General features: G+C 43.4%; 1 protein-coding gene and 1 long non-coding RNA gene across 4 annotated transcripts in view; one reads left to right on the top strand and one right to left on the bottom strand.

The window, feature by feature from the left end:
• On the top strand, positions 1–23,780 carry LOC137157601 (inverted formin-2-like). Of its 2 annotated transcripts, XM_067554965.1 has the most exons (16): positions 1–294; positions 1,625–1,770; positions 1,859–1,920; positions 2,404–2,506; positions 2,596–2,681; positions 3,818–3,918; positions 5,919–5,989; positions 6,137–6,244; positions 7,547–7,617; positions 8,909–9,029; positions 9,429–9,593; positions 10,730–10,832; positions 11,686–11,847; positions 12,728–13,534; positions 14,879–14,935; positions 19,201–23,780. In XM_067554965.1, exons 1-15 carry the CDS (start codon positions 162–164, stop codon positions 14,932–14,934), a joined length of 2,295 nt encoding a protein of 764 aa, XP_067411066.1. In that variant the 5' UTR covers positions 1–161; the 3' UTR covers position 14,935; positions 19,201–23,780. The 2 variants fall into 2 exon arrangements, with proteins under 2 accessions (XP_067411066.1, XP_067411065.1); XM_067554964.1 differs by lacking the exon at positions 14,879–14,935 and having other exon boundaries at positions 55–294.
• LOC137157604 (uncharacterized) overlaps positions 1,953–24,846 on the bottom strand; it is a 29,224-nt gene continuing 6,330 nt past the window's right edge. For both annotated transcript variants that reach the window (XR_010921154.1, XR_010921153.1), the window contains exon 3: positions 1,953–2,612. This is a non-coding gene — a long non-coding RNA (uncharacterized lncRNA). The remainder of the gene's footprint in view (positions 2,613–24,846) is intronic.

Genomic DNA, 24,846 nt, shown 5'->3' with positions numbered 1-24,846 from the left:
CCCCACTGCCCGGCCTGGGCGGCGTGCCCCCGCCTCCCCCACTGCCCGGCCTGGGCGGCGTGCCCCCGCCTCCCCCACTGCCCGGCCTGGGCGGCGTGCCCCCGCCTCCCCCACTGCCCGGCCTGGGCGGCGTGCCCCCGCCTCCCCCGCCAGGAGGCAACATGGAGGAAGTGGTGGCTACACACATAGCCTATGCCTTGGGCAGTGCCAGGCCTTTCCACCAGAAGGTGAAGACTCCAACACTGAGAATGAAGAAACTTAACTGGCAGAAGCTGCCGTCCAACGTGGTGCGAGGTAGGTGCTTCTCATGCAGCACCCGGTCATCGTTTTTGTAGCTGCTGTAGAGAGAGAGAGACACGCCCTCCTAACTGCCTCCCAGTGTGTCCTATGCTATCTGTTCCCACTTGATTTTGTTGGGTTGGGGGCGGGGGGATATTGTTTTCCTTATTTAGCACCACCTGGAAGCAGAGCCTCACGGGCCCCCTGTAAACCTGAGCTGCGAAGCTCTGAGAGAATGGAGTTAAGCCTGAAATGGTGGCTGGGTGTCCCAGCCAGATCGTCAGCTGGGGCACATCCTGCCTAGAAATAGAAGCCTTTTCATTCAGAATTAATTTATTTTCCAAAATATCTCCCTCCCCCTCCTCGCCCCCCGCACAGCCTGAAGTGCCCTCGCACTGAGTCTTCCCGTTGGTTTCCATGGGCTTTGATTCCCGGCAGAACCGGTTACCCCGCGGTGTCTGTGGCTGCACATTTAGTAATTCATTGCGATTGGAGCCAAAAAACAAGACTGGAGGAGGAGATGGAGCCATGCCCCCCACCGCCCCATACACACACTCTACCCCAGCCAGCTGTGCACGAGAATGCAATCTGTATCCTTTAAGGAACACAGCGGTGGTTGTGCTTCCCCTCCAGGCCTGATAGCTCCTGAAGGCATCTTGCCTTCATTGCAGTGCTTTGGTGTAAAGTCACAATTTAGTATCCAAACAAATGAAGCTTCCCCTTCCGGCACATGGCAGAAGTATCTCTAGTAGAACAGCTTTACATACTGAGGAGTGCCCGTGAGTTATTGATATGGTTCCTAATGAGCCTGACAGTGTTACTGACCTATGAGGGTCCTTACGTATTCTTGGCAGAGATGATAACCTAATTGGAGCTCAATGGTCCCATGGGCCCACCGGTGACTCTGCAATATTCAGCCAATCTGCTAGAGCAAACAGATGTTAGTAAAACCCATTTAGCTCAGCTGCTGCCTTCAGCTCAGCTAAATCGCTTGTGGCTGTAGATTTCCTGGTTTAAATCACCTTTAAAACTTTGGGATCCTGTCTGTGGGAGCTGCCACTCTTCAATAATTAGCACTTGTCCAGGGTTAATATGCTTTTCTTTTTTTATTTATTGCATGCATCTTTCTCAGTGTTTCCCTTGTAATAAGTAGGGTTCCCAATTTTGGTTGGATATATTTCTGGAGGTTTCATCACATGACATAATTATTAATTAAAGATTAATTTGTAATTCCTAGAGACTCCAGGACAATCCTGGAGGGTTAGCAACCTTAGTAGTAAGGAGCATTACCTTGACAGTGACTGCTGAGTTTTCAGCAGCGTCCTTAGTGCCTCATCTCTTTCAGAAAGTCGATCCATGTGGGCTTCAGTGAGCAGCAGCAGCAATGAAACTATAGAGCCTGATTACATGAGCATAGAGCAGCTGTTTTGTTTTCCGCAAACAAAGCCCAAGGAGAAAGCTGCTGCCCCGGTGAAGGTGGAACCCAAGGAGGTAATGGGCTCTCTCTCATCATTCGAAGATTCGGGTAAAAAGCCACTGCAAATGGCTCATCTGACATAAATTATTATATTTTAAACAGATCACATTCTTAGACTCCAAGAAGAGTCTCAATTTGAACATATTTTTGAAGCAATTTAAATGGTAAGCAATGAACCATTTTCATGATTGTTGAATAAAGCAACAGTTTGACAAGTGAAATTAACATGGCTTTTGTAGCAGACAATTCTGTGAGGGGCTGAAAAATCCATAGGACTCCCAAGACCATGGTTGTTGCCCTAGCCACTGGTCCATCCTTCCTCCTAGGACATCCAGGGCTGGTCATTCAAACAATTACAAATAAGTAGTTTTATTCACAGCAGCAGGGTTCAGTGGGGCTATTCACTGTTTGAAATATTTGCAGGATCATTCCCTAAATGTTTATATTTAAAGACAATACAATAAAGCTTTGAGATTTAAAATCTGCAGCTTCCCTGAAGGCTCGAACCTTAAGGAATAAAACCAAACTGAATTCTTTATCTTTACACTACTAATTGGGAACACAAAAATTAAAGATTACACACTAGACACCTAGTCAAAGGTTACATACTGATGGGAAATATACTTCCTCTTTCCTGTTCTCTGCAGCTCAAATGAAGAAGTCGCTGACATGGTTCAAAGAGGGGACAGAACCAAATTTGATGTGGAGGTTCTGAAGCAGTTACTGAAGCTGCTACCCGAAAAGCATGAGGTTAGAAGGCAAAACTCTTTTAATTCAGTTCACAAAGGTTGTAGATATGATGCAGTTCTGGGATCTTGATTCTTCTGTTTTCTTGTCAGATAGAAAACCTGAAAGCCTTCAAGGAAGAAAAAGCCAAGTTAGCAAGCACAGATCAATTTTATCTTCTCCTTCTCGGGGTTCCCAGGTAAGGGAGATCATTGCTGACTTCAGCCTGATCTTTTGCTTGCATATTATTTTCCATAACAGCAAGCTTCTCGCTTTGATCCAATTGGATGTAGCACTCTGTATCGTTTAAAAGGGTGCTGAAAGTGCTCCTAGTTAATGCCTTCTTTTACAAAACATTCTAAATTCAGAGCCATTTGCTGTGATTGGGGAAAGCCATCTCTAAAGAGTCTCTCTCTTTTATTATGATAACACTATAGAATGGTGTTCTTAAAAAAAATCTGTGAATGGATTTGTTGGTTTAAAACGAAGCCTTTCTTCAAATGCTTTTACCGTACTCCATAGTTGTTGGGGTTTTTTTGACGTTCATATTCATATTGCACTTGAATGTTTATTTGCCTTCCACGTGCCTCTTCCATCAGAGAGACTCAAAGGTCTTTACAAATATTAATCATCCTCACCCACATGAGGAAGGGAGTAGTCTCTGTGTCAAAGAGGAGCAGATACATTGGTACAGTGAAATGTAAGTTGTACATCCCTGAGACGACAGCTTAGTAAGCCTGTTGTGCTGATGGAAGGGATAGCACAATGCCCGTCTTCTGGGTTTGTTGCCAGAGAAATCAGTCAAACAGCAATCAGTATCCCTACCAGCAGATACTGATGAGAGGATGTGTTGGCCATGCCCGTCCCCAGTTAGTGCTGCCTCTTTTTCAGTGTGCTGTGCTGGATGTCTGTGGCCCTGTAGTGGAGGGAGAAGGAGGCCCTGGGATGAATCTAGCCCAATGGTGAAGAAACTTGCCCAAAATCACACAGGAAGCCTTTTGGAGTGTCAGGAATAGAATCCAAATATCCCAATCTCCATGTGGCTGCCCTCCTTCTCCACTGAGTTTAGTGTGCATGTACAGCAGGATCCACCATCTCCATGCTGCCCGTTCTGGACTGCCATTGAGAAAGAACTCCCCCTGCCCCCCCTCAAGCCACAGACATAGCTGGGCATTATCAGCGCGATGTAGACGGGGTAGCTGGTCGCGAGCCTGGATGTGGCTTTTGGCGGAGGTTAGAATGCGATCGTTTTGGGAATGGGAAGGGGGAGACTCTTCTGGCGGGGTCAGGAATCTGTTAAGCATAACTTCTATTTGTACCGGCTCCCTCTCATAGTTACCAGCTGCGGATTGAGTGTATGCTGTTATGTGAAGAGACCACCGTCATGCTAGATATGCTACAGCCAAAAGCAGAAACAATCAGGAAAGCCTGTGAAGGTAAATGGGACAGTATCAGCCCTCTGCATGTTGTGTTCAGAGCCGTGCAAGGCCTCATTTTGGCTTGGAGTAGTATATCTATCTAACCCTAGAATTGAAGAAGTGGCCTTTTGTTGTCTCCGTCCCATATACATGCAAATCTGCGATTGGCCAGAAGTTGCATCCCCATCCTATCAGACACAGACCTAGCCAGGATGGCCCAGGAATTTATGGCCACCAGATTTAAATTGTTGCAATTCATAACTAGGAATAAAGCCACAGGCCTTGAAAAACCTCCAGCCAGGTACAAAGCTCAGCAGCCTGTCTGCTTAACACCACCAGCTACTATGAACCCATCGCCTTAATGCGCCACTCTCTGCCCTGCTTCACCAATGAGCACAGATTGTAGGTTGAACGGTCTTTCCTGGTGTTTAAAGTCCTCCATGGAGCTGTCCCTGAGTACCAGAGAGAGGACCCTTCACCCTCTATGACCTCCCAGGATAGCCACAGTCCACTTGAACAATGACATTGTCAGCCAGTCAGAGGCTTGTTAGTGCAAGTGACACAGCTTTCAGAGAGGCTGCTTTTAGACGATAGAGCTCACTCTTGCAGGAGTTAAGAATGACTACGTTTAGAAGTAGTCTGTGCTAAACAAATTCATTCAACTGAGTTTTCCCTTAATAAGTTCCTCTCACATAATCCCATTTTACCTCAGAAAAAATCCCACAGACAGAGTGGGCTGAGAAAGTTTGAATTTTTGCTGTTTTAAATAGGAAGTGCTCACATACAGCAGCGACGTGGGCATGGATACACCTTGGTAGCACTCACTATCTGTTATGCTTCCTCTTTAGGAATATGTGAAGTTGTTTAGGGAGCACAGGGCTGATATGAAAAGGACAAAACAGGAAATGCTTCTGGAGAAGGAAGGCAGGGGAGGAAGGAAGGTATAAAAATATATCGGGTGATTCTTATTCAAGATCTCCCTCTGGAGAAATAAAGTCACTAGCTCTGCTTTTAGGGCTCTTTCTAGAGTTTGAATTTATACTTGCAGATTTTATTTTTTGGCCATGGGGAAAAATACAGAGTATAACTTATTTTCTGTGGGCCTGATCCAAAGTCCACTGAAGTCAGTAGGAAAACTCCAGTTGTCTTCAATGGACTTGGAATCAGGCTCCATCTCCACTGTCAAAGGCAACATAATCAGAAAGTCTGACTCTCATGTTCTGCCACAGTTTTGACCAGCTGGGATTTGTGGGAAATGCTTGGGATGGCTTCTGAGATGCAGCCCGCCTCTATTGACATTCCTGCTTCTGTCTGTGTCAGAGCTCTGCCTCCAGAGCCTCTCCTGTCGATGCTAAAGCACTTACAGTTGGGAGATAAGTGAGGACACACACTGCATCCTTCACATGCTGATAAGCAGCTCCCTGGTCACCCTACCACCACTGGAGAACAACTGGACTAGCATGTACACTGGCTAGGATATAATTGCAAGGACTGGTCAAAACTGGTTTCACTGAACACTGGGGCAGGCTCAAAGGCCCAGATCCTCAAAGGGATTTAGGCGCCTAACATCCACTGATTTCAATAAAAGTGAGGCACCAAATACCTTTGAGATCCAGCCCTAAGTGCATTTTATGATAAAAATCCTGGAGCCTGATTCTCTGACTTACACCAGTGTAAATCTGGAGTAATTCTGTTCAAGTCAGTGGAGTTCCAGCAGTCTGACACTAGTGTATATGGGGAAAATCAGGCCCCATATAATTTTCCTAATAAAGATGAAAGAATTTTAAAATGTCCAAAGAATAAACAGAGCTTTTTACTCAGCCCAGCTAACAAAGCTAGACAGGTCCTATTAGAGTCTGGTTCCCGTTAGCCTTCTCACACATGAGATGGCATGCAGCAGTCGTATTTGGGTTGCAAATATGGAAATCCTGCCTTGGTACAATGGAAATTCTGATCCAATTTGGGAAACATTCAGTTTTGAAGCTGACCCTTATGTAAAGGACGCCTTTATTTTTCAGATCTTCTAGCGACCCAGCGCCTGCCAGTTTTTTGTCAACTGATTCTCAAAGTTGGAAACTTTCTCAACTATGTAAGAAATCTTTTGTTGTTTTTGTTAAGAAATCACTGTGTTTTATAAACGAAAAGAACTTTTTCTCTCTCTTTCGTGCATATAGGCTATAAATATGGAGTAAGAGTTTGACACGGGTTATTCCTGCCTCTTCTTTCTGTCTTTCAGGGAAGTCACACTGGAGATGCTGATGGCTTCAAAATTAGCACTTTACTCAAACTAACTGAAACCAAAGCAAACCAAACCCGTATTACTCTGCTCCACCATATTCTGGAGGTACCACTGCAGCTTCCTTTGGGAATTTTGACTGGACGTGAACTATTTTTCCAGCCATACCTTCGGTTGATGTTATGTGCTTGTGTTCATATGCTCCTCACTTACTTGCATAGAACTGGAGAGATTGCTTGATTTGCTTGGGTTCATAATACTTGGGCTGCAGGTGCTACCTAGCTTTAAGAGACCTCTAAACAAAGAGTTGAGGAAGCAAAGAGTCTCATCTAGGCCCTAATCATCTTCCATCTTGATTTCTGGAATTTACTCCTCTCTTGCTTTCTTGACACCCATGTTACTCCATTCCAACCCATACAAAATGCAGCTGCCAGGATCATCTTCCTTGCCCATAGCTCCAGTGAAGTCACCTATAGCAGGTGCTCTCCACTGCCTCTCCCTTCTCCACCAGATCACATTCAAGTTTCTTGCCCCCAGCTTTAAGGCCTTTCATAGCTTTCTTATTGCTGCTTAGCTGCCCTTATATTTATTCTTTGTATTAGCATACTGACTAGGAGCCCTAGTTGGAGACCCATTGTGCTAGGTGCTGTACAATCACAACAAAAAACAAAAACCAGTCCCTGCCACCCAGGAGCTTACCACTTCTCCCTCTCCTCTCCCAACGATGCCAATCTTATTGCCCCATTCATTGAGCTCTCCTCTTGCCAATTCTGGGCATTCAAACCCTTTTTCAGGTCCCACTTCTTCCATGACACCCCAAAAAAATTAGACAGCTCATAATTGCTATGCAGAGGTGCTCAGACACTGGCAAAGATGATTGTATAAGTAAGTAGCTAAATAGGTAGACAGGCAGATAAACTAGGACAGAGATAGTCTAATGCATACAGAGAACCATAAGAATTGCCAGACTGAATCAGCCTAGTGGTCCTTTTAGACCAAGATCCTACCCCCAGCAGTGGCCAATACCCTGCACTTTCGGAGGAAGGTAAAAGAAATCCCACCATAGCATATTCTGGGATAATCTGTCCACAGGGAAAGTTCCTTCCTAACTCCCCAGCAGTTAGAGCTCAATCTGTGCTCTGAGGCATGAGGGTTCATCTCCCTTTCAAAACTCTGTTCTATTTTTTTAATCCATGCTTTTATAATTGTGGATAGTCTTGGTAACCATAGAAACAGCCAATCCTGTTTTGATCCTTTTAAACTCTTGGCCTCCATACAAACAGTGGAGGGAGAGGCGCGAATGAAACGTTGCACATGCCAGTCATTCCTTCCGTGTGTAACCTTTCCCCCCAGCCTGCGTCCGCTGTGTAAGAAAAATAAATACAAAAATAACAAACTTTTCTGTTTTAGGAGGTAGAAAAGAGTCACACAGACCTACTGCAGCTTCCCAAGGACCTTGAATGTGTTTCAAAGGCAGCCGGGTAGGCTTGTGAACTTATTACTTTACATTAAAAAAAAAGAATCCCCCAGAAATTAAGACATAAATTGCTGTTATTATAATCCATTCATTAGCTGGACTGAGCCTGAATTAGTTTTAACCAAATGATTTCCTTTCACAAATTCTGAAGCCATTTTAAAAGGCAGATTGGCTCAATGCCACGGTTCGGCAATAAGTAAGACAGTAACGAGGGTCAGAAATTGTGCAGCATTTAATTAATTCTGCTTTGTAGGCCTTCACAGAAATGGTATGGTGTCCAAGGAGGCTCTACCTTTTTAATCCTAGCTACCTATAAGCAGTGCTAAAGTACCTTTCACTACTGTATTCAGGGATAAACTCCTAGTAGCTTCAGAAGAACTCTGAATCTGTAGATTAGTCTCTCTAACGTGTTAGTGAAGCCAAACAATTAAAGTCTGTAAGTATCCATTTCCAAATATCTAATACATGAGATTGCAGTACGACCTGGCCCTCTCTTCCTAAGCGCTGTTTGGGGATGTTCTCCTCATGGGGCTGGCAAAGAGCTGGCTTGTTAACAAATGTGTGTATTTTGCCTGAAGATTTTCTGAGCACTGTTTGGATTTTTCACCTCTTACACGAGTGACCCTTTTGCTCTTGAGAACAAAGCATTAAGCATAATAAGATACATGTGGACAAATGTCCCCTGAGAATTTGTACAGACAGATTGTTGTGAGCAAATATTAGCATGATCCACTTTAGCTGGTGATGCTTTGTATTAGTTGGGGGATTTGAAAACTCCAACCTAAAGCATGTAAGTGATTTAGGAGCATAACCCCATTGAAACATCAAACTCCATTGAAAGTGAATGGGCTTGTGCACCTAAGTCACAGAAGCTCTTTGAAAAGCCCACTCTCAATTAATGAATTATTTGCATTAAGTAGCACCTAAAGGCCTCAACTGAGAACAGGTCCTCGTTGTGCTAGGTGCTGTACATTCACCCAGGGATTGATGAGCCAGTCAGACAGTGGTAGTGAGAGAAATGAAGTGACTTGCCCCAGACACAGCAGGTCAGTGGAAGAGCCAGGAACAGAACTCAGGTCTCCTAGTGCCCTAACCACTAGACCATGCCTCATGGTGCTGGAGCACATTACTGCCTAGGATTACACAGGCATAGTTTTGCGTTTAATACCAGAGTTGCTGGGAAAAGAGGTGAGGGGAGTGGGAAATCCCAGCTGTTTTCCCTCTCTTCTACCTAGCCCAGCGCTCCAAGAAGTGAACTGCTTTTTAATCTCCTGGGGCTTTGTGTTCATTTTCAGAATTAACCTTGACATTATACGTGCAGAATCCAGTTCCAACTTAAAGAAGCTGCTGGAACTTGAACGAAAGGTTTTGTCATCGAAAGACGACGTGAAAGCACAGTATGAAACTCCCATCCAGGTCAGTGAAAGGAGTTTCCTCACATGAGGAGATGACAGCCAAGACTCTGCAAATGCAGCATGTTCAGGGAGGAGTGGGGAGTGGAAACATTTGTCCATTAATAGTCTCTCATACTTGAAAATGAATTTGGACGCTACACAACTCTTTTGTGTTCATTTGCCCTGAGCAGCAGTCAAACAGGTGCTGACTAGAAAGGCAGCGAGCAGGGCTAAGGGAGATTCCAAGCCATCTTTGCACTTCTTCGCCTTGCCACCCCATGAGCTCCTGGGCTTCAGCCAAGGATCTGGGCCTTGGAACTGAATTCCCTCTTGTAACATTGTCATCCTGTTTTTTCCATTGATCTTTCCTTGCAATGTCTCATGCACGGTGCTTTGGTAACTTGGCCTAAATGCATTTCAGGACAGCATAAATGCATCAAAGAAGTTGGAGGAGGAGTTTGAAATCATTGAAAGGAAGAAGGAGGAACTTGCAAATTACCTCTGTGAAGATGCAAACAAGTTGTCATTGGAAGATATATTTAGCACCATGAAAACCTTCAGGGATCTCTTCATCAAAGCGCTAAAGGTTTGCATTTGTGAACATTATGCAGTAGGGTTCAGGTGCTGGAACACAGGCATCAGTTCAGATAGTATATAGGGCCGGGGTTTGCTTACAGCTGGGCTTCACTTGAGGCAGTGACAAGGCAGAGCAATTGAGCTCATTGTGGCCAAATGGCTCATTGTGGCCAAATTATTCTCCACAAGAATAAGGTCTCTGAGGGACCATATGCCAGTGGAGAATTGGCATAACAGAGTTCTGCTCCATCACACCCCTCTGTCAGCCTCCATCAGGCTCCTTGCCATACTTCTTCCATCTCTCAGCATGTCCCCTAACTCAAGAGGGCAGGACGGCAGGAAGTGTTGTCCACTGGCCGTTGCTAGCTGGAATCTACCCACTTTGCACCATCTGCTCACACTGGAGGATAAGAACCTGAGGGTCAGATTCCTGAATTATGGCCTGTCCCTACTAAAGTCCATGGGATTTTTGCCACTGACATTACTGGATTCTCGGTGTGGTACTGAAATATAAAGTTTGGGGATTTGATTGAAATCTGCAGGGAGCTTTCAGATGTTGATCTGCACTAACGAAGGAACCCTCTTTGCCACTTGAGGAGGAGGGTCAGTGAGCTTTGCACTCCCATGCAAAAGCTGCTAGGCCAGAGGTTGGCATTAGCCCGGAGTTTGACTGATGGATCTGTGGCGGTCTGTCTTCTAGGATAACTTTGTAAAAAGATTATGGACCTATAATGGGTCCAAAACTGATTGCTACGTCCAGCCCAAGCAAACAGGTTTTGCTCAGAAAGAGTTTTGCAGCAGCTGGGGAAGGGCTGCAGAGCCCAGTGCAGCTAGTCCAGGGAGATTCAGCCTGCTGTACATCCCCTACATGGGGAGAGTCTGGACAACGGATCCAGTCACTGCCTGTCCCCACGCCTCACTGGGGGATGGGAATGGGGCCCTGGCCAGGCAAACTCCCTGCCTCTCAGCCCCTCAACAGGGGAAGCAGGCAGCTCCTGGTTGCCTATTGGATTTCTCTGGGAGGGAGGAGCTGGAATTTCCCCCTTGTTTTGCACCAAGCTGCGAATAGACTGAACCATCTTTCCTTTGGGTGGCTTTGCCACCAGATATTTAACCAAACCTCACTTGTGACTTCTCTGGCTACAGGAAAACAAGGACAGGAAGGAACAAGCTGCAAAGGCTGAAAAAAGGAAGAAACGGTTGGAAGAGGAAGAGGTGAAGAGACAAAAGGGAGACAATGGGAAGATCAGTGAGTGTTTGAAAGGGTTTCTTTAAAAGAAGATATCCATACAATCCATAGAGAGACAAGGTGGATGAGGTAATATCTTTTACTGGACCAACTTCTGCTGGGGAAAGAGACACGCTTTCGAGTTTACGCTGAGCTGAAGTAAGCTTGAAAGCTTGTCTTTCTCCCCAACAGAAGTTGGTCCAGTAAAGTTATTTACTTGTCTCTCTAATATCCTGGGACCGACATGGCTACAACAACATTGCATGCAATGCATAGTCAGCCAGGTGAGGACTGATAGAAGCTCCAAACTCTTCCTGTCTTAATGTTCCAATAATAATCATTCAGTGTAGGTTTCTGAGTGTTCAGTGGCTGAAGGCTTTTGAGTGCCTTAAAGAAGCCACCTAACACAATGTAACAGAGAGCAGCAAAGCTGAAAAATACGATTACACCTCCCTCACCTACAGTAAAATTCAAAATACAGAACAGGAGCCATTTAAAGGCTTTGGCCTGCCGGTTGCCACAGTTATACTTTGGCATAGATCAAAGAGGAGAGAATACCAGAGGTGCTGGCCTTGGTCGGCAAAGGCTCTGGGCCAGATTTTTTCACTGCCTTTTACCTTCCATAGTGATTCACAGTGGTGCAGTGGGTGTACAGTGGTACCAGATCACAGTGGCAGTGTTTGACACCCACTTTGCACTGGAGTAGATGACTATGCAAGAGACCGGACCGTGGAAAATGAGGCTTTGTCTCCCCAGCCTATATCTTGGGATTGTACCACCACTGCTCTCGACTGTCACTGCCCATCCATCAGGAGTGCAACGTTAGCGATTACTCCCCCCCACTCCCGTTTTTTTTTTCTTTTTTTAACAATAGTTAAGAAAGGGGCTGTGAAGCAGGACGACGTGTGCATTATCGATGCCCTGCTAGCTGACATAAGGAAAGGTTTCCAGTTGCGGAAAACTGCTAAGAACAAGTGTGAGCCGGACACTCATCCTAAATCCTCATCTGCTGAAATGCCAAAGGAGAGAGAGCCTGGTAAGAGCAAAGACCCAAACCTGTAACTATTAGCCTCCAGCCTGCTGCAAATACCGTAGCAAAACAAGCACGTACACAGGAACTTCTCTTGTTTGAATTTTTGTCATTTTATTAATAGACAAAGGGGACCATTTTCAAAAAAGTGTGTAAGTGTCTAAGTCCCATTTTGCAAGGGACTTAGGCACTCTGGGAAATGTTACCCAAGAGATACTTATTTTCTAAATTTGCAGCTTGAGCTTCCTTTCAGCTTTTGAGGTGGTAGCCTCCATTCCCAGATGCAAACCAGCCAATGATCTTGTTGGAGGGCATCACCCTGGCCTGCCACAAGAGATGACTTGCAGATTGCAGTCTTCCTGCAAGACCTTTAAAAAGCAGGGTGTGGCTGGGTGTGGATGGGGTGCAATTCTGAAGTCCTGTCTCAGACAGAGCTATATATTGCAGTGGGGATTGGACAGCAGGATCAGGTTCATGAAGCTAGCTGGGAATTCATTGGCCCTTAGCTCCCCTCAGCTAGGCTCCCACTCAACAGTGTGTAAGTTCTATGGACATCAGTGGGAATAAAACTGATCAACTGCAACGGGAGAGAAGCACAGACTTGAAATTCAGTATGTGCGTAAGTGCTTTGTCATGCTGGGGGCTTGGTTTTGAACTAAATGCCCCCATGTGATGTTCGGGGTCATTGAATTCTGGGAGGGGCTAGTTTTTGGATTAGAAATAAAAAGCTCCCAACCGCAGATGGTCATTGTGAATTAATTGGCCCTGCAGTGCACCCTGAGCCGCTAGCCTGGGGCACATTGCAGGCGGTCAGATTGCTCAGACTACGCATTGTTGTCGGTTGATGTCACAGGCTGTACTGAAGAACTGTGTTGTTCATTCAAAGGAAAGAATGTTGATGCTTTCAGAGCAGCAGCCGAGAAGGAAAGGGACAATGACACCAAGCGAAACAATGGCGGCCATCACACAGAAAACACGCCTGCCTCAGAAGCTGCTGCCACTCCAAAGGCTACAGGTAAAGCTGTCACAGAGACACCAGCTTCAACTGAAGTGCATCCTAAAGACGGAGCTGGAGGAAATTTGCCACAACAGCCCTGTACTGACAGGAGCTCCTTAAATTCAGCTGAAGTTGAGGGAGCCAGTCAGCCCAGCAATGGAGTAAGTATTCAGCAGATCAATGGCTCACGTAGCTTCCAGGAGAACATGAAACACAATACCATTGTGTTCTTGCCATCTGACCCTAGAACAACTATAAAGTTTGCAAGCAGCTATGCAGGCAACTGTACTGCTGTAGGAGATGAGTTGGCCAGATCCATCTCAGGAGACAAAAACAATGAACCCATACCCACTCAGTTAGAAAGTGGTCCAGTGTCTAATGAACAAATATCACAACCAAGTGACGGGAACGAGGCTAAAACCAGAGCTGGACTAGCACCAGGAAGTGCTGAAATGACTCCAACCAATGACTTGAGTTCTCAGCATATGGAGTTAAGGAAGACAGAGAAAGAAAATGACGACCTGGCCCCAGACTCATTGCTGGACACCTCGCAGGAGAAATCCTTCTCAGAAGAGCCAGTGACTGATTCTTCGTGCTCAGCAACAGTCCCTCCAGCACAAGCACTTACTGATAAGGAAGGGCAAAGAGGGTCTGGGAAACGGAGAAAGAAGAGACGACACAGCAAAAACCAGCCAGGTAACGCATTTCAGTGCAGCATATGGAGATTAACACCCCTTTAGCTACATAGAGGAGACTGAAGTTCTCATCTTCAGCTCTCTAGGATTTTTTTATTAGAAGTATTCCTTCCTCTGTTAGGGTCCAATCCTGCACCAGTGAAGTCCATAAGAGTTTTACCATCCTCAGAATAAACAGCGTTTAGTGCAGATGGCCTTTAAAATTCGAGACTGGCTAAACAATGCAAAACCATTGGTCCCACTATCCACTAGGGGGCACGTATAAATAGTTTATAAAGGGTTAATGATTAATGGATAATATAAAGCTGTTGCACACATGGAGTGCAGTAAAGATGGTGATAAGCACATCTGTTGAAGATGTTACAGATGTTAGGATTAGATGCTACCTGTTGGACACTATAAGCAGTGATTTAACCATTTACTAGAGTATAGACTGACCATTTGATATAACATCTGTTAATCATTTGTTAACCCCATATAAACGATTTATAAACGTATCTTTAATATGTGTGATTAAAAATTTTCCCCTCCCCCCCATGCACCCAATTTTTATGAGGTTTGCTGCCAGACATCAGTCACTAGAGCATTCTACACGAGAATTAGTGTCACTGAAATGTAAAGTTCAGTGTATTTTTGTGTGACCCTTCCTGAATGTTAAACATGCAAGCACATAGCTTGGGGGGAGGAAAAAACAAACAAACACACTGATGCTTGTGCAAAGGATCATGTTCTTAAGGCTAAAGAGAGCTCTGAGATGTAGCCCCGAATACGTGTAACTGGGCCAGCCCACTAAGACTGGGGGACTCAGAGACACAGTTCCTCCAGAGTTCTCCGTCCCACCTGGGGTGTATCGGGAGATCTGCTGTATCTTTTAAAGGGCTGACACGGTGTATTCCCCCGGCTGCCCCATACCTGACATGTACCCCACCAGTTCCACTAGTCAGCAGAAAGGAAGGACGGTGGTGGAACCTGCCTCTTCCAACAATCCACCCGTTCTCCTCCCTCACAAGTAAAGAGGAGAGAACATTGGGCATGCAACCACTGTTCTTCCCACCTCCATGGCTGGAGACATGATCAAAGGATGGGTTTCCCATGCAGAGGGACGGGGTGGGAGCTTTACTCCACTTTACTCGTTTAGTGTCTGGCAGAGTCCCCTAAGCACAATTTAGTCATTTAAGTTTCCAGACTGTTAAGCTATTGACTAAACTAATAAGTTTTTAGTCACAAGAAGGATAAACTAATCATGTTTCCTAGAGGACAGTCTCAGTCCTACGACATTCCATGTTGTTACCTTTATGTCACAATGGTCAGATATATTGAGTGTCTCTCTTTTATTTAAAAGCAGTGATTGACATTGATACTGGAGATAATAAAACCAAAAGTCATTGTGTGATACAGTGAGGTATGTAAACACGCAAAGTTGCTTTTATGTGAACTAACCCCAGCCCTGGGACTTTACACACTTTATGACGGCATCAGTAATCACCACATCAGCTAAGCTTTTTGCCTTTATATCAGATTGTGTTCTTGGGGTTATCTTAAATCATCTGTTTGTGATTGTTGCTATCCAAGGGCCTGATCCTGCCCCATTGGAGTCAGTGGCAATACTCCCGGTGCTGCAGGATGAGGTCCCAAATGTCTGTCTTCTGTGTCAGCAGCAGCCAATCTACCTTTCCCAGCAGAGACCATAAAGTCTGGCATTAATTATCTTAACCAAGCAAACCCAGCTTTTTGGATAACGAGTCCGTGCTTTGTCTGATTATTTTTTTTCCAAAAATTGTGAAAATGCAACTTCAGTACGTTCATCCTTTTAAAGATGTGACTGCTCCTCCCCTAGGCTTACTGTGGTAGGTGGGACTTCTCCATTATAGAGTTGTTTTTAACATGTTTACTGGAATTATTGAAGCAGAATATTGGATCCAGGAGGAAATACCGCTTATACAGGACTACCACTCACACCTGAAATCCAAATTTCATGTGCTAGTCAGCGCTAAGGTCCTGATGTTGCAAAGACACATGCATGTACTTAAAATTAGGCTTCTGAGTACTCAATGGAAGTGAATGGAGTATGCAGTTGCTTACAGCTAAGTACATGTATATATACAGGATTGGGCCTTCATTTTGCTTTGTTTCAGACACAAATGCAGCTATGAGTAAACCTAATTTTTCTGAAACTTTCTACCAACTGCCTCTGCATCCCCCACCTGATATCAGGCTATTCTATGTGCTTCACGTTTTCCATTCCAATTTTAAGAAAGCTTTGGGTGCCCCCCACTAAGACTTTCATTGTCCAAAGTTTCCCCGTTTTTATATTAAGTGGGGGTGGAAAGGACTGTACTGAAATTGCATAGTTACATGTTTTCCTTTGCATTCTAATTATGAGCCACCATAATGAGGTGAACCAATAATCTGAAATCTCTGAATGTCTGATTTCATGAACAAAATGTATTTATTCTACAGAGTCTGCAGTTTCTTGCTGTGTAAGAAGTATTGGGTATCCCTCCCTAGTGATCCCCAGGAACTAACATTCCTCTTAGCCAGTCATCCATTAATGGTGAAATAGAAGCCATGGGAATGTCTAAGATATTCTTTCTATATATTCTGCATCAGTAGCCTGACTGCTGCTCTAACTCGCCTTGACAAGAACCAGTCTCTCTCTGGCATTGTGGTAGCCCAGGATTAGCCAAAATGCTATGTGTTCTGTAAGGAGGCCATTCGTCTGGTTATAAACCAGAGAGTCCTCTTTTTGGGTTCTTTGTCTCCCGTCTGGTTCTGAGACCAAACCAGATGTGGTTCTGTCCAGTATTGGACGGAGGACGCCATAATGAAAAATGTGCTTCTCCAACCCCACCAGCGTGAGTGAAAGGTCACGCCCGTGGGGGCGGGGCAGTGCACTCTTCACAATGGTACCCCCCACCCCATGCGGTGCATGCAAAGCCATGCTGAGGGGACAGGGTCATGCCCGCAGAGGCAGGCCCACACCATTCCCAGAAGCGCCAGAACGCCGGGTGTTCTGGGATTGTGAGAGTGACCATCCGAGTGCTCTGGCTCCTCCTGCCCTAGTCACACCCCTTCTCTACAGCTTCTCACTCTTTATGCTGAAAGAGGTGGGAGGTTGCCGTGTTGCCTTTTAAGAATCCAGTCGTCAAAGACGGACAAGAGCAGCAGCAACTAGCAGCACTAATTCAGATCTGAGACACAGGTCAAGGTACCAGTGACCGAGCCCCCTTATGTCAGAAGTGGAGCATCAGGAACGTTAATGACGTTTGGAGAGAGATGACCATGCAGGAGTTTATAACATTCCTGCCCAGACAATAACTGAGCCACACCCAGGTTTTTTGGACTGGCCTTAGAATACACAGGAAAGTCACACACAAGAATTTACATTAAGGGTCTGATCCAGAATTGGTTGAAAAATCAATGAGTCTTTCCACTGACTTCAGCAAACTTTGGATCAAGCCTTGTAAGACCTATGAAGATGCTGAGAGAAAGCAGTAAAAGTGAAGGCAATTCACAGCTCAGGGTGTCTCAGAATTCCAGCTATGACAGGGTCCCACCTTCATATCTGTCTGGCAGTGCCCTCTAATGGTCAAGTATTGGAAGAACATGCTACAGTGAACCCTCCACTTTGAAATTCTTTTCCTTCTTTATGTGGTGTTTTAATGTGGTTTGCTTGTGTGAATTAAAGAGGAGTAGGTGAGAAAAGCCCCTTTACTTCTGCTGCCCTACAGCCTCTAGCCATAGCTTTTTCCTCACCAGTCTGACTGTAAATCTGATCCATGTTCCCCGCCTTTAGTACAAGCAGCAGCACTGTTACCTCACTAGGCAATGAACATTCCCTGTAAGAGAGAGCGGGAACGAACCCAGTAAAACTAGGAGATGAGTTGTGCTATTACTCATCATCACCCTCTTGAGAGAAAGTGACTGGATTTCCATCCCCCCTTCCTTTCTACCAAAATACAGCCTTTTATTTTGTAAGCCAAGACAGCATAGTTTGCGTGGAATCAGGGGAACTGATTTTCATTTGAGATGTGGTTGGTTTTAGAAGCCTTTTGCTGGATCTTGAAATCATTGCAGTTCAGCGTGGGCATGAGGGTCCCTCCTGGCCAGATCCAGTTGGAAGATCAGAACTGAATCTACCAGTTTTTAGCATGTTGTGCATCTGCAACAGCAGAAGAATACAGGCGTTGATATTCTCTGAATTTACCTTATTTCCTAGAATCATAGATTTTAAGGCTAAAGGGACCCTTATGGTCATCTAGACTGACCTCCTGCATATCACCAGCCATAGAACCTGATTCCTACATTTACCCCAATATTCGATGCTACTTTTGTTCTCCCCTCACCTCCAAAACTACTGTTTTGTTCTTCAAAGAGTGAAAGATAAGTGCCTGTGCTTGACACTTGTTTCTATTTAAGCAAAGCAGTGTGGTCACAAAAGGATGGAGGGAAGAAGAAAATAAATCAGGGAGGAAGTAGATTTCAATTTATCAACTGTTACAAAGAAAAGTAAAAAAGTCCCACACGCTAGATATTATTTATTACATCTACACTTGGACAGTGCTCTTTTTTCCAGAAGTGATGATATGCGGGAGGACTGTATTTCTTCAGTCTTAAAAAAGAAAATAGGATAACTTTTGTGTTGGGTCATTTTTGTTTTTTAATTCTAGGGGGCTAACAACCCATATTGCCTTCTACAACAGATTCAGTGCTTGTGGTCATAAATTTTCTAATCTGCCACTAGAATCTAATTATTTACTGCTGTGGGTGTACCCCTTTAACCATGGTGTGCATATTTGTAATATATTCACGAGATCCAGGGGTTTTGTTTGGTCAATAAGCTAGACAGCACCTTAAAATGTACAGATTAAGGCTCTAGTCCTGGAAACACTTCCTGAGGTGCCTAACTCACATGAGTAACCCCATTAGCTACAATGGGACTCCTCACCAGAATAAGGCTGTGCAAGTGTAGAATTTCTTGACACTGGAATTTTGATGTTTTCTTCCGGATGTTGATGCACTGGGAAGATTCAGTTAAGTCCATGCTAAATGTCTTTTGCCACCACTATGCTAAAACTAAAGACCCCACTGTGTTCCACTCAAAACCCCTTTATGCAAGTTACTCTGTGCTAGAACCCTATGCTTGCATAGAGCTCTGCGTGAAGGCAGTCGGAAGTCTGTCAGCCCGGATTTACTTATGGGATCAGTGCCCAAGTCAATGGCAAAACTGCGAGCTCCTGTAGAGGACGCAGTATTAGTCCCTAAACTTGGTGGGTCTAACTAGCATACACTGAAAACTTAGAAGTATATTCCAACATTCAGCATGGAGAACATGACATTTATTGTTTAAAACATTGTGCTGAATTACTGGCAGTGACCAAGCTCCAGAACAAAGAAGAGGGTTAAACTCTTAAAACAAAGTTAGACTCTCAGTGCATGAATGAAAAAGTTTTCATAGAATACATATATTAATAGTTTTACCAATTTTGTTTGTTCTCTCTCTCTCCCCCTTTCTTTTTTTCTTTAAAGTGGATTGGGGTACCTGGCTTATTTGATGGATTTAAAACCAATTTTCCCAGTTAGTATATCATGTACGGGATATACACACACACACACTTGACCACAACTTTTTTGTTTGTTTTAATTGTTTTATATTTTCTCCCACAGGTGTCACAGCAAAGCAGAAGAATAAATAACAAAGAGACAGTGAAACGCTTACAAATCCATGTAACGCTGCCATTCTCTAAAAAGCACGTTCCACAGTGTTTAAATTCCATTATTGATAATGTTTGCAGTAATATTTTGGGATGTAAAGTTTCTTCTAAAATGGTCTTTCACTAATCCTTCCATGGGGATTCTGTGCAAATTATTCCAGCAAATAACCACCAGATGCAAGAGACTTTAGCACCTTCAGAATGTGCCTTATGTGAATGCTGCCAGGGTCTGGTGCTGAAAATGCTCCATGCCCAGAACTTCTGTTGAAGCTGATGGGAGTTCCATGTGCAGAGGGCTGATAGGAATAGGCCTCTGATAAACTTCATTTGGGGTCAAATCTTGCAGTCTCTTCCTAGCCCAAACTCTTAATGACGACAATGAGAGTATGGCCTAAATCAGTGGCTCTCAACCTTTCCAGACTACTGAACCCCTTTCAGGAGTCTGATTTGTCTTGCGTACCCCCACGTTTCACCTCACTTAAAAGCTACTTGCTTACAAAATCAGACATAAAAATACAGAAGTGTCACAACACACTATTACTGAAAAATGTGCTTACTTTCTCATTTTTATCATCTAATTATAAAATAAATCAATTAGAATATAAATATTGTACTTACATTTCAGTGTACAGTACATAGAGCAGTATAAACAAGTCGTATGAAATTTTAGTTTGTATTGACTGACTTTAGTTTGTACGCTAGTGCTTTTTATGTAGCCTGTTGTAAAACTAGGCAAAGATCTAGATGAGTTGATGTATCCCCTGGAAGACCTCTGTGTGCCCCCCGGGGGTATGCGTACCTTGGTTGAGAACCACTGGCCTAAGTAATGACTGCAACATTTTACCCTTTGAGTAATTTTAAAGACAGCAGTGTCTCCAAAACTGAATTATGGGTAACATTAGACACTCCCTGCACTGTCACCAACATCTGATTGGAAATCTGTTACTTCCCATTATAGTGCCCTACCAACAATTGGAACTAATGTGGGACTAACTATAAGATCCAATTCAGATGAACACACTTTCCCTTGCTATCATTTTAGACGGGATATCTATTAAAGGAAAATGTATTGTAGTGAACAGCTGGCTGTATGAACACTAAGGACTTATCTATATGGAGAGTTGGTTCACGTCACGTTGGGGTTTAAATGTACAGTGCACCGATTTGCTGCACGCTAACTGGTCATGTGGACCCTGCTACCTCACACAAGAAGTCTTGTGATGCACTATCATCTACTCCACTTTTAGTTTTGTACAGCATTCTACCTATTTCAAATGAGAGTAGATCAAAGAGCACTACGGAACTTCTAGTGGGTAGTCAGAGAGTCCACAATACCACTTGGGGCAGTGTGCAGCAAGCTGGAGTACAAACTCTCCATATAGACAAGTCCTAACACCCGGATCCGGCAAAGACTTACACACACTAACTTTAAGCATGTGAATAATCCTATGGAATTCAATAGAACTTCTCACATGCATAAAGTTAGACACATGCATAAGTCTTTGCCGGACTGGGGCCTAAAGAATCTATTTTGTTAAGGAAATCAGAAGAGATTTTTCTAGGATGATTCACTCAAAATATTTTTAACTAATATCATTTGCAAATCTCTGATTCTGAGTATTTATTTCCTGCTGCATGCACACAACGGCATTTGGACACAAACTACAGAATGTATAGAGCTGTTTCATTTTAAAATATAGTTATGCTATTTTTGCTTTAATACCAGGAATCTGCAGTATTTTGTGTTAAGATATCAGAGCTTGATTCCTGACTTATGTTTTATAATAACCTTGTACTATATGATTTTGTACATAGCTGTCAATTTGGAATTCTATATGTTTGTTCAATCTGTATTGCGATATTAGATTGCAATGGGAATGGTGTGGAAAATCATGACTTTTAGGAATCATGCCTATATACATTAACTTACTGAGCATATATAATAGTGTTCAGGCTAAACTATTTGCTTTGCTTATTAAGACTTGATCAAGGGTCATTTACTAGCATCTGTACTGGATGAAGTTCAGCATTAAAAGAGCAGCTACCTTTAACTAAAAACTTTGCTTTGAGTGTAATGAAAATTGGTTAACTACAGCAATTACCAATTTAGAATGGACTGCTTCCATTATCGGATTCGGCTGAAGAAATTGTTTGCAGCAGTGTAGCACAACTGCGTTTGAAATCAAGTTCACCACTGACGTAAGCATGTAGAGGTTCACTAATTTCAGTGGAGCTGCACCATCAGCAGTGAATAGGACCCTTAGTAATCAGAAAACACACACATTCACGCACTCACAAGAGCTTAGCGGTCAATCACCATTGTAATGGTCATGGCTGGAGAGCCAGCTGCACCCCTGCCCCCTTTCTGGTCTCTCTGAATGTATCCCCTCAACTGTCAGGCCTCATGTCTTTATCTATCCCAGGGTGGAATTCCACAAGTCTCCCACTCAGGCTGGGACCTGGGCTTCAGTACCCTGGGAATCAACCATGCTTGCCCTCCAGGTCTGACTGGGTTCAGCACTTGTGGTTCTTCCCTTTGGGAGCCTGTGGCCAGTGGTGTATAGTGATAAAACTGCCTTATTAGAACTAGAGTCTTTACTTATCGTAACAAAGCTCATAGAGAAAAGCATTTTAGGACAACAAACAGTCCACACTTGCTTGTATTACCCAAAGGCTTACCATCCCCTCAAGGTCATCTAGTCAGGCCTAATTTCTTCAGATAATCCAGCAGACGCCTGCATCTTAGTCTGGTTCTCCCAAACAACAATTCCTCTCTCTGCAGAGAGCATCCCTTTCTAAACTGTCAGAGTTGCTTTGTTCTGGCATTCCTGGGCCTTTTCCCTTCTGGACAAAACTAGTTTTAAAGGTTGGCTTGAGAGGAGGTAACAATGAAAGCTGTTAGGTGAAGCTGAACAACACTCAAGTGTTTGTTGAGAAGTGGCTTAGCCTGAGCCATTCTTCCTTTCCTACTTGTTTTCTTTATAGCCACCTATTAAATGAAACCAATACATTCATACAGTAAACATCCCAATAGCCAAGTCAGTACTCACTATTCATAAACCATTACAGAGTAGTTCCAATTTTGTCACAGTAATAATTGAGCAAGAGTATAGGTTACAGAGACAGGGTGGGAAGAGGAAGGATGTCTGAGTGGAATGTGCAATTTTGAGCCATATTTTACCTGTGATCTTTGTGAGATACTCCCATTGACTATCACAGAAGAGCTAAATATTCCTCATGATTCCTTAGTAGTCACCTCAGGACCAAATTCAGTGCTGGTGTCAGCAATTTATTTCAATGAAGTTGCACCCATTTATGCCAGCAGTACATTTGGCCCTCAGAAAGAAACTCACTTTTCCTTCAAGAATTTTAGTAAAATTACCACAAACAAGCAAGTTAGAGTGCATTAAACAAGCAAACCTGTGAAAGCCACAAGCTTCTAGGTATCAGGTTAACTCTCCATGTCCATTTAGCATTAAGCAGCATCTGCGTGATAAATCTATGGCATAAATAAATTTAAAAAACTTTTCATTTTCAAGGTCGTTGAATTAGAGGTAGGGATTTTTTTTTTCCTCTTCATTTCAACAGTTTAAAAAAAATTAGCATTTAAAAAAATGGAAAAATTAATTCACAATTTTCCTCTTTGTTGGGAGGATTTCACTCTATTTTGTATGGTTGCAGTTGTTGCTATGTTGATTATAATTATAAAGATAACATATGACATTATTGCCTAAATAAATATTCCTACCAGAATCACTTATTTAGCACAATCTTATCCCAGAGAATCTCAGTCCTTCCCACAGTGAAAAGAAATAGAAATAAAATCAAATGGTGAAACTAATGGTACATTTCACTGGTCAGTTGCACTCTTTTCCTACCCCTCACCCCACATCTGTATAGTGCCTAAAGCCTTCATCCTGCAATAACTATGCACACACTTAACTTGAATAGACCCCGCAGAAGTCAGTGGGACTACTCACACATCAAATTAAGCATGTGTATAAATCTTTGCAGGATGAGAGCCTTACATTGCAAGCTCTTTGGACTTTTATCCGACTTGGCTATAAAGCACCTAAGCACGCTGTTGGTGGCATATACTTAGTAATAATTTTCACATAGTTATTTTTCTCATACTGTCCTTGTCTATGAATTTACAATAGCATTTGACCTGTAGAGGGTGCTAACAATTTCCACATGCAGTACAATGTCAACAGGAGTTGTGTGTGGAATAGGTAGAATGCCTTTGTGTACAAAAGTTATACAATAACCTGTCTGCCATGGTCTCTTCATTATTTGATTCACTTGTTATGTGCTATTTGGGAGAGCAGATTAGAAAAACACCAAACTGTCTGTTAAGGAAACTGACAGATAATATCTTACATAAAAGTTAACCTATTTTCATCCTCTCTAAATGTAAAGCTTAGTTCTACAGCTTAATGTTTCTGGCTTTCTGTATGTAAAGAATTGGTTTTCTGCACACAGTACTGTGTTTGGAGTGCAATACAGAGCTTACCAATAATAAATCAGTACTATACAAAATCCTGCCTTTCTTTATTTTGTAATAATTCATCAAAAACCAAAACTCCGTTGTGGGCCATTCTTTGTTCCTCCAGCTCTCAGTCATGCTTTGTGTAACGGTGTGAAAAATGGTTTGGTCCTTTCTAGAGCCTTGATACAATGGCGAAAACTGGGACCTGTAATTTCCCACAAGGGGCTGTAAAAATGGAGGCTGTAGAGCAGGGAGGGCTTTGGTGTTTTTACTGTTGTGAGGTAACAAGCTGCCATGGTGTGCTGTTACACTTTTGGTAGCAACAATGCAGCTCTACTATTGCTGAGAAGTGGGTACAGGAGTTTAAACACCAACAAAACTGAGCACTTGTAACATTCTGCAAGCAGATTGGCACATGAAAGAAAGAATTATATATACACACAATTACATGTAATAGAGGTTATAAGTGTAAGGGGTGTGTATATATACATGCGCGCGCACACACACACTATGTAGAGATATATATTACACACACACACAATCAGTACTAGTACACAAGCTAACTCACAATAGGCTCTTAAATCCTTACAGTGTTTGCCATGAAAATGTTGTGTACAATCTCTGGTAAAACTGCATCATGCAGAGCCAGACAGAAGAGAGCAAAACTCCCTGATGATGCCACTGCCTTCGGACCCAATTGAGGCAAAGCTCTTAATCTTTAAACTTCAACAGGTCTAGTTTTATTTACTGACCAAAGCCTACATAGAGATGGCCTGAGACACTTGGGGCTTAAAACCAGTAGAAAATAATAGTAATGCTGTGATGGTGATAAAACTTCTTTGCATCATGTATCAGGATTCTAATGCACATTCAGCCAGTGCCGCTTTGCTGAACCGCAAGAGAGAAAAACTCCAGAGCAAGTCAGGAAACTACAACTTTTGGGGGAAGCGTTAAACCCAAAGCTAGTTAAATTGCAACCCTTTCTTTCAGGAATTCAGAGTAGACTTCAAAGGATACCTGCGCAGTGAACTAAACTGGATGCTAAAGTGAGGCATATTGATAACGGGATTGATGCCACTGAAAGAAAAGTTTTCATACTGTCACTCTCAC

The sequence above is a fragment of the Emydura macquarii genome, unplaced genomic scaffold (assembly GCF_026122565.2).
Source record: "Emydura macquarii macquarii isolate MOO-44397 ecotype Brisbane River unplaced genomic scaffold, CSIRO-AGI_Emac_v2 contig_1551, whole genome shotgun sequence".
Classification (NCBI taxonomy): Eukaryota; Metazoa; Chordata; order Testudines; family Chelidae; genus Emydura; species Emydura macquarii.
This window is presented reverse-complemented; position numbering and strand designations above follow the sequence as displayed.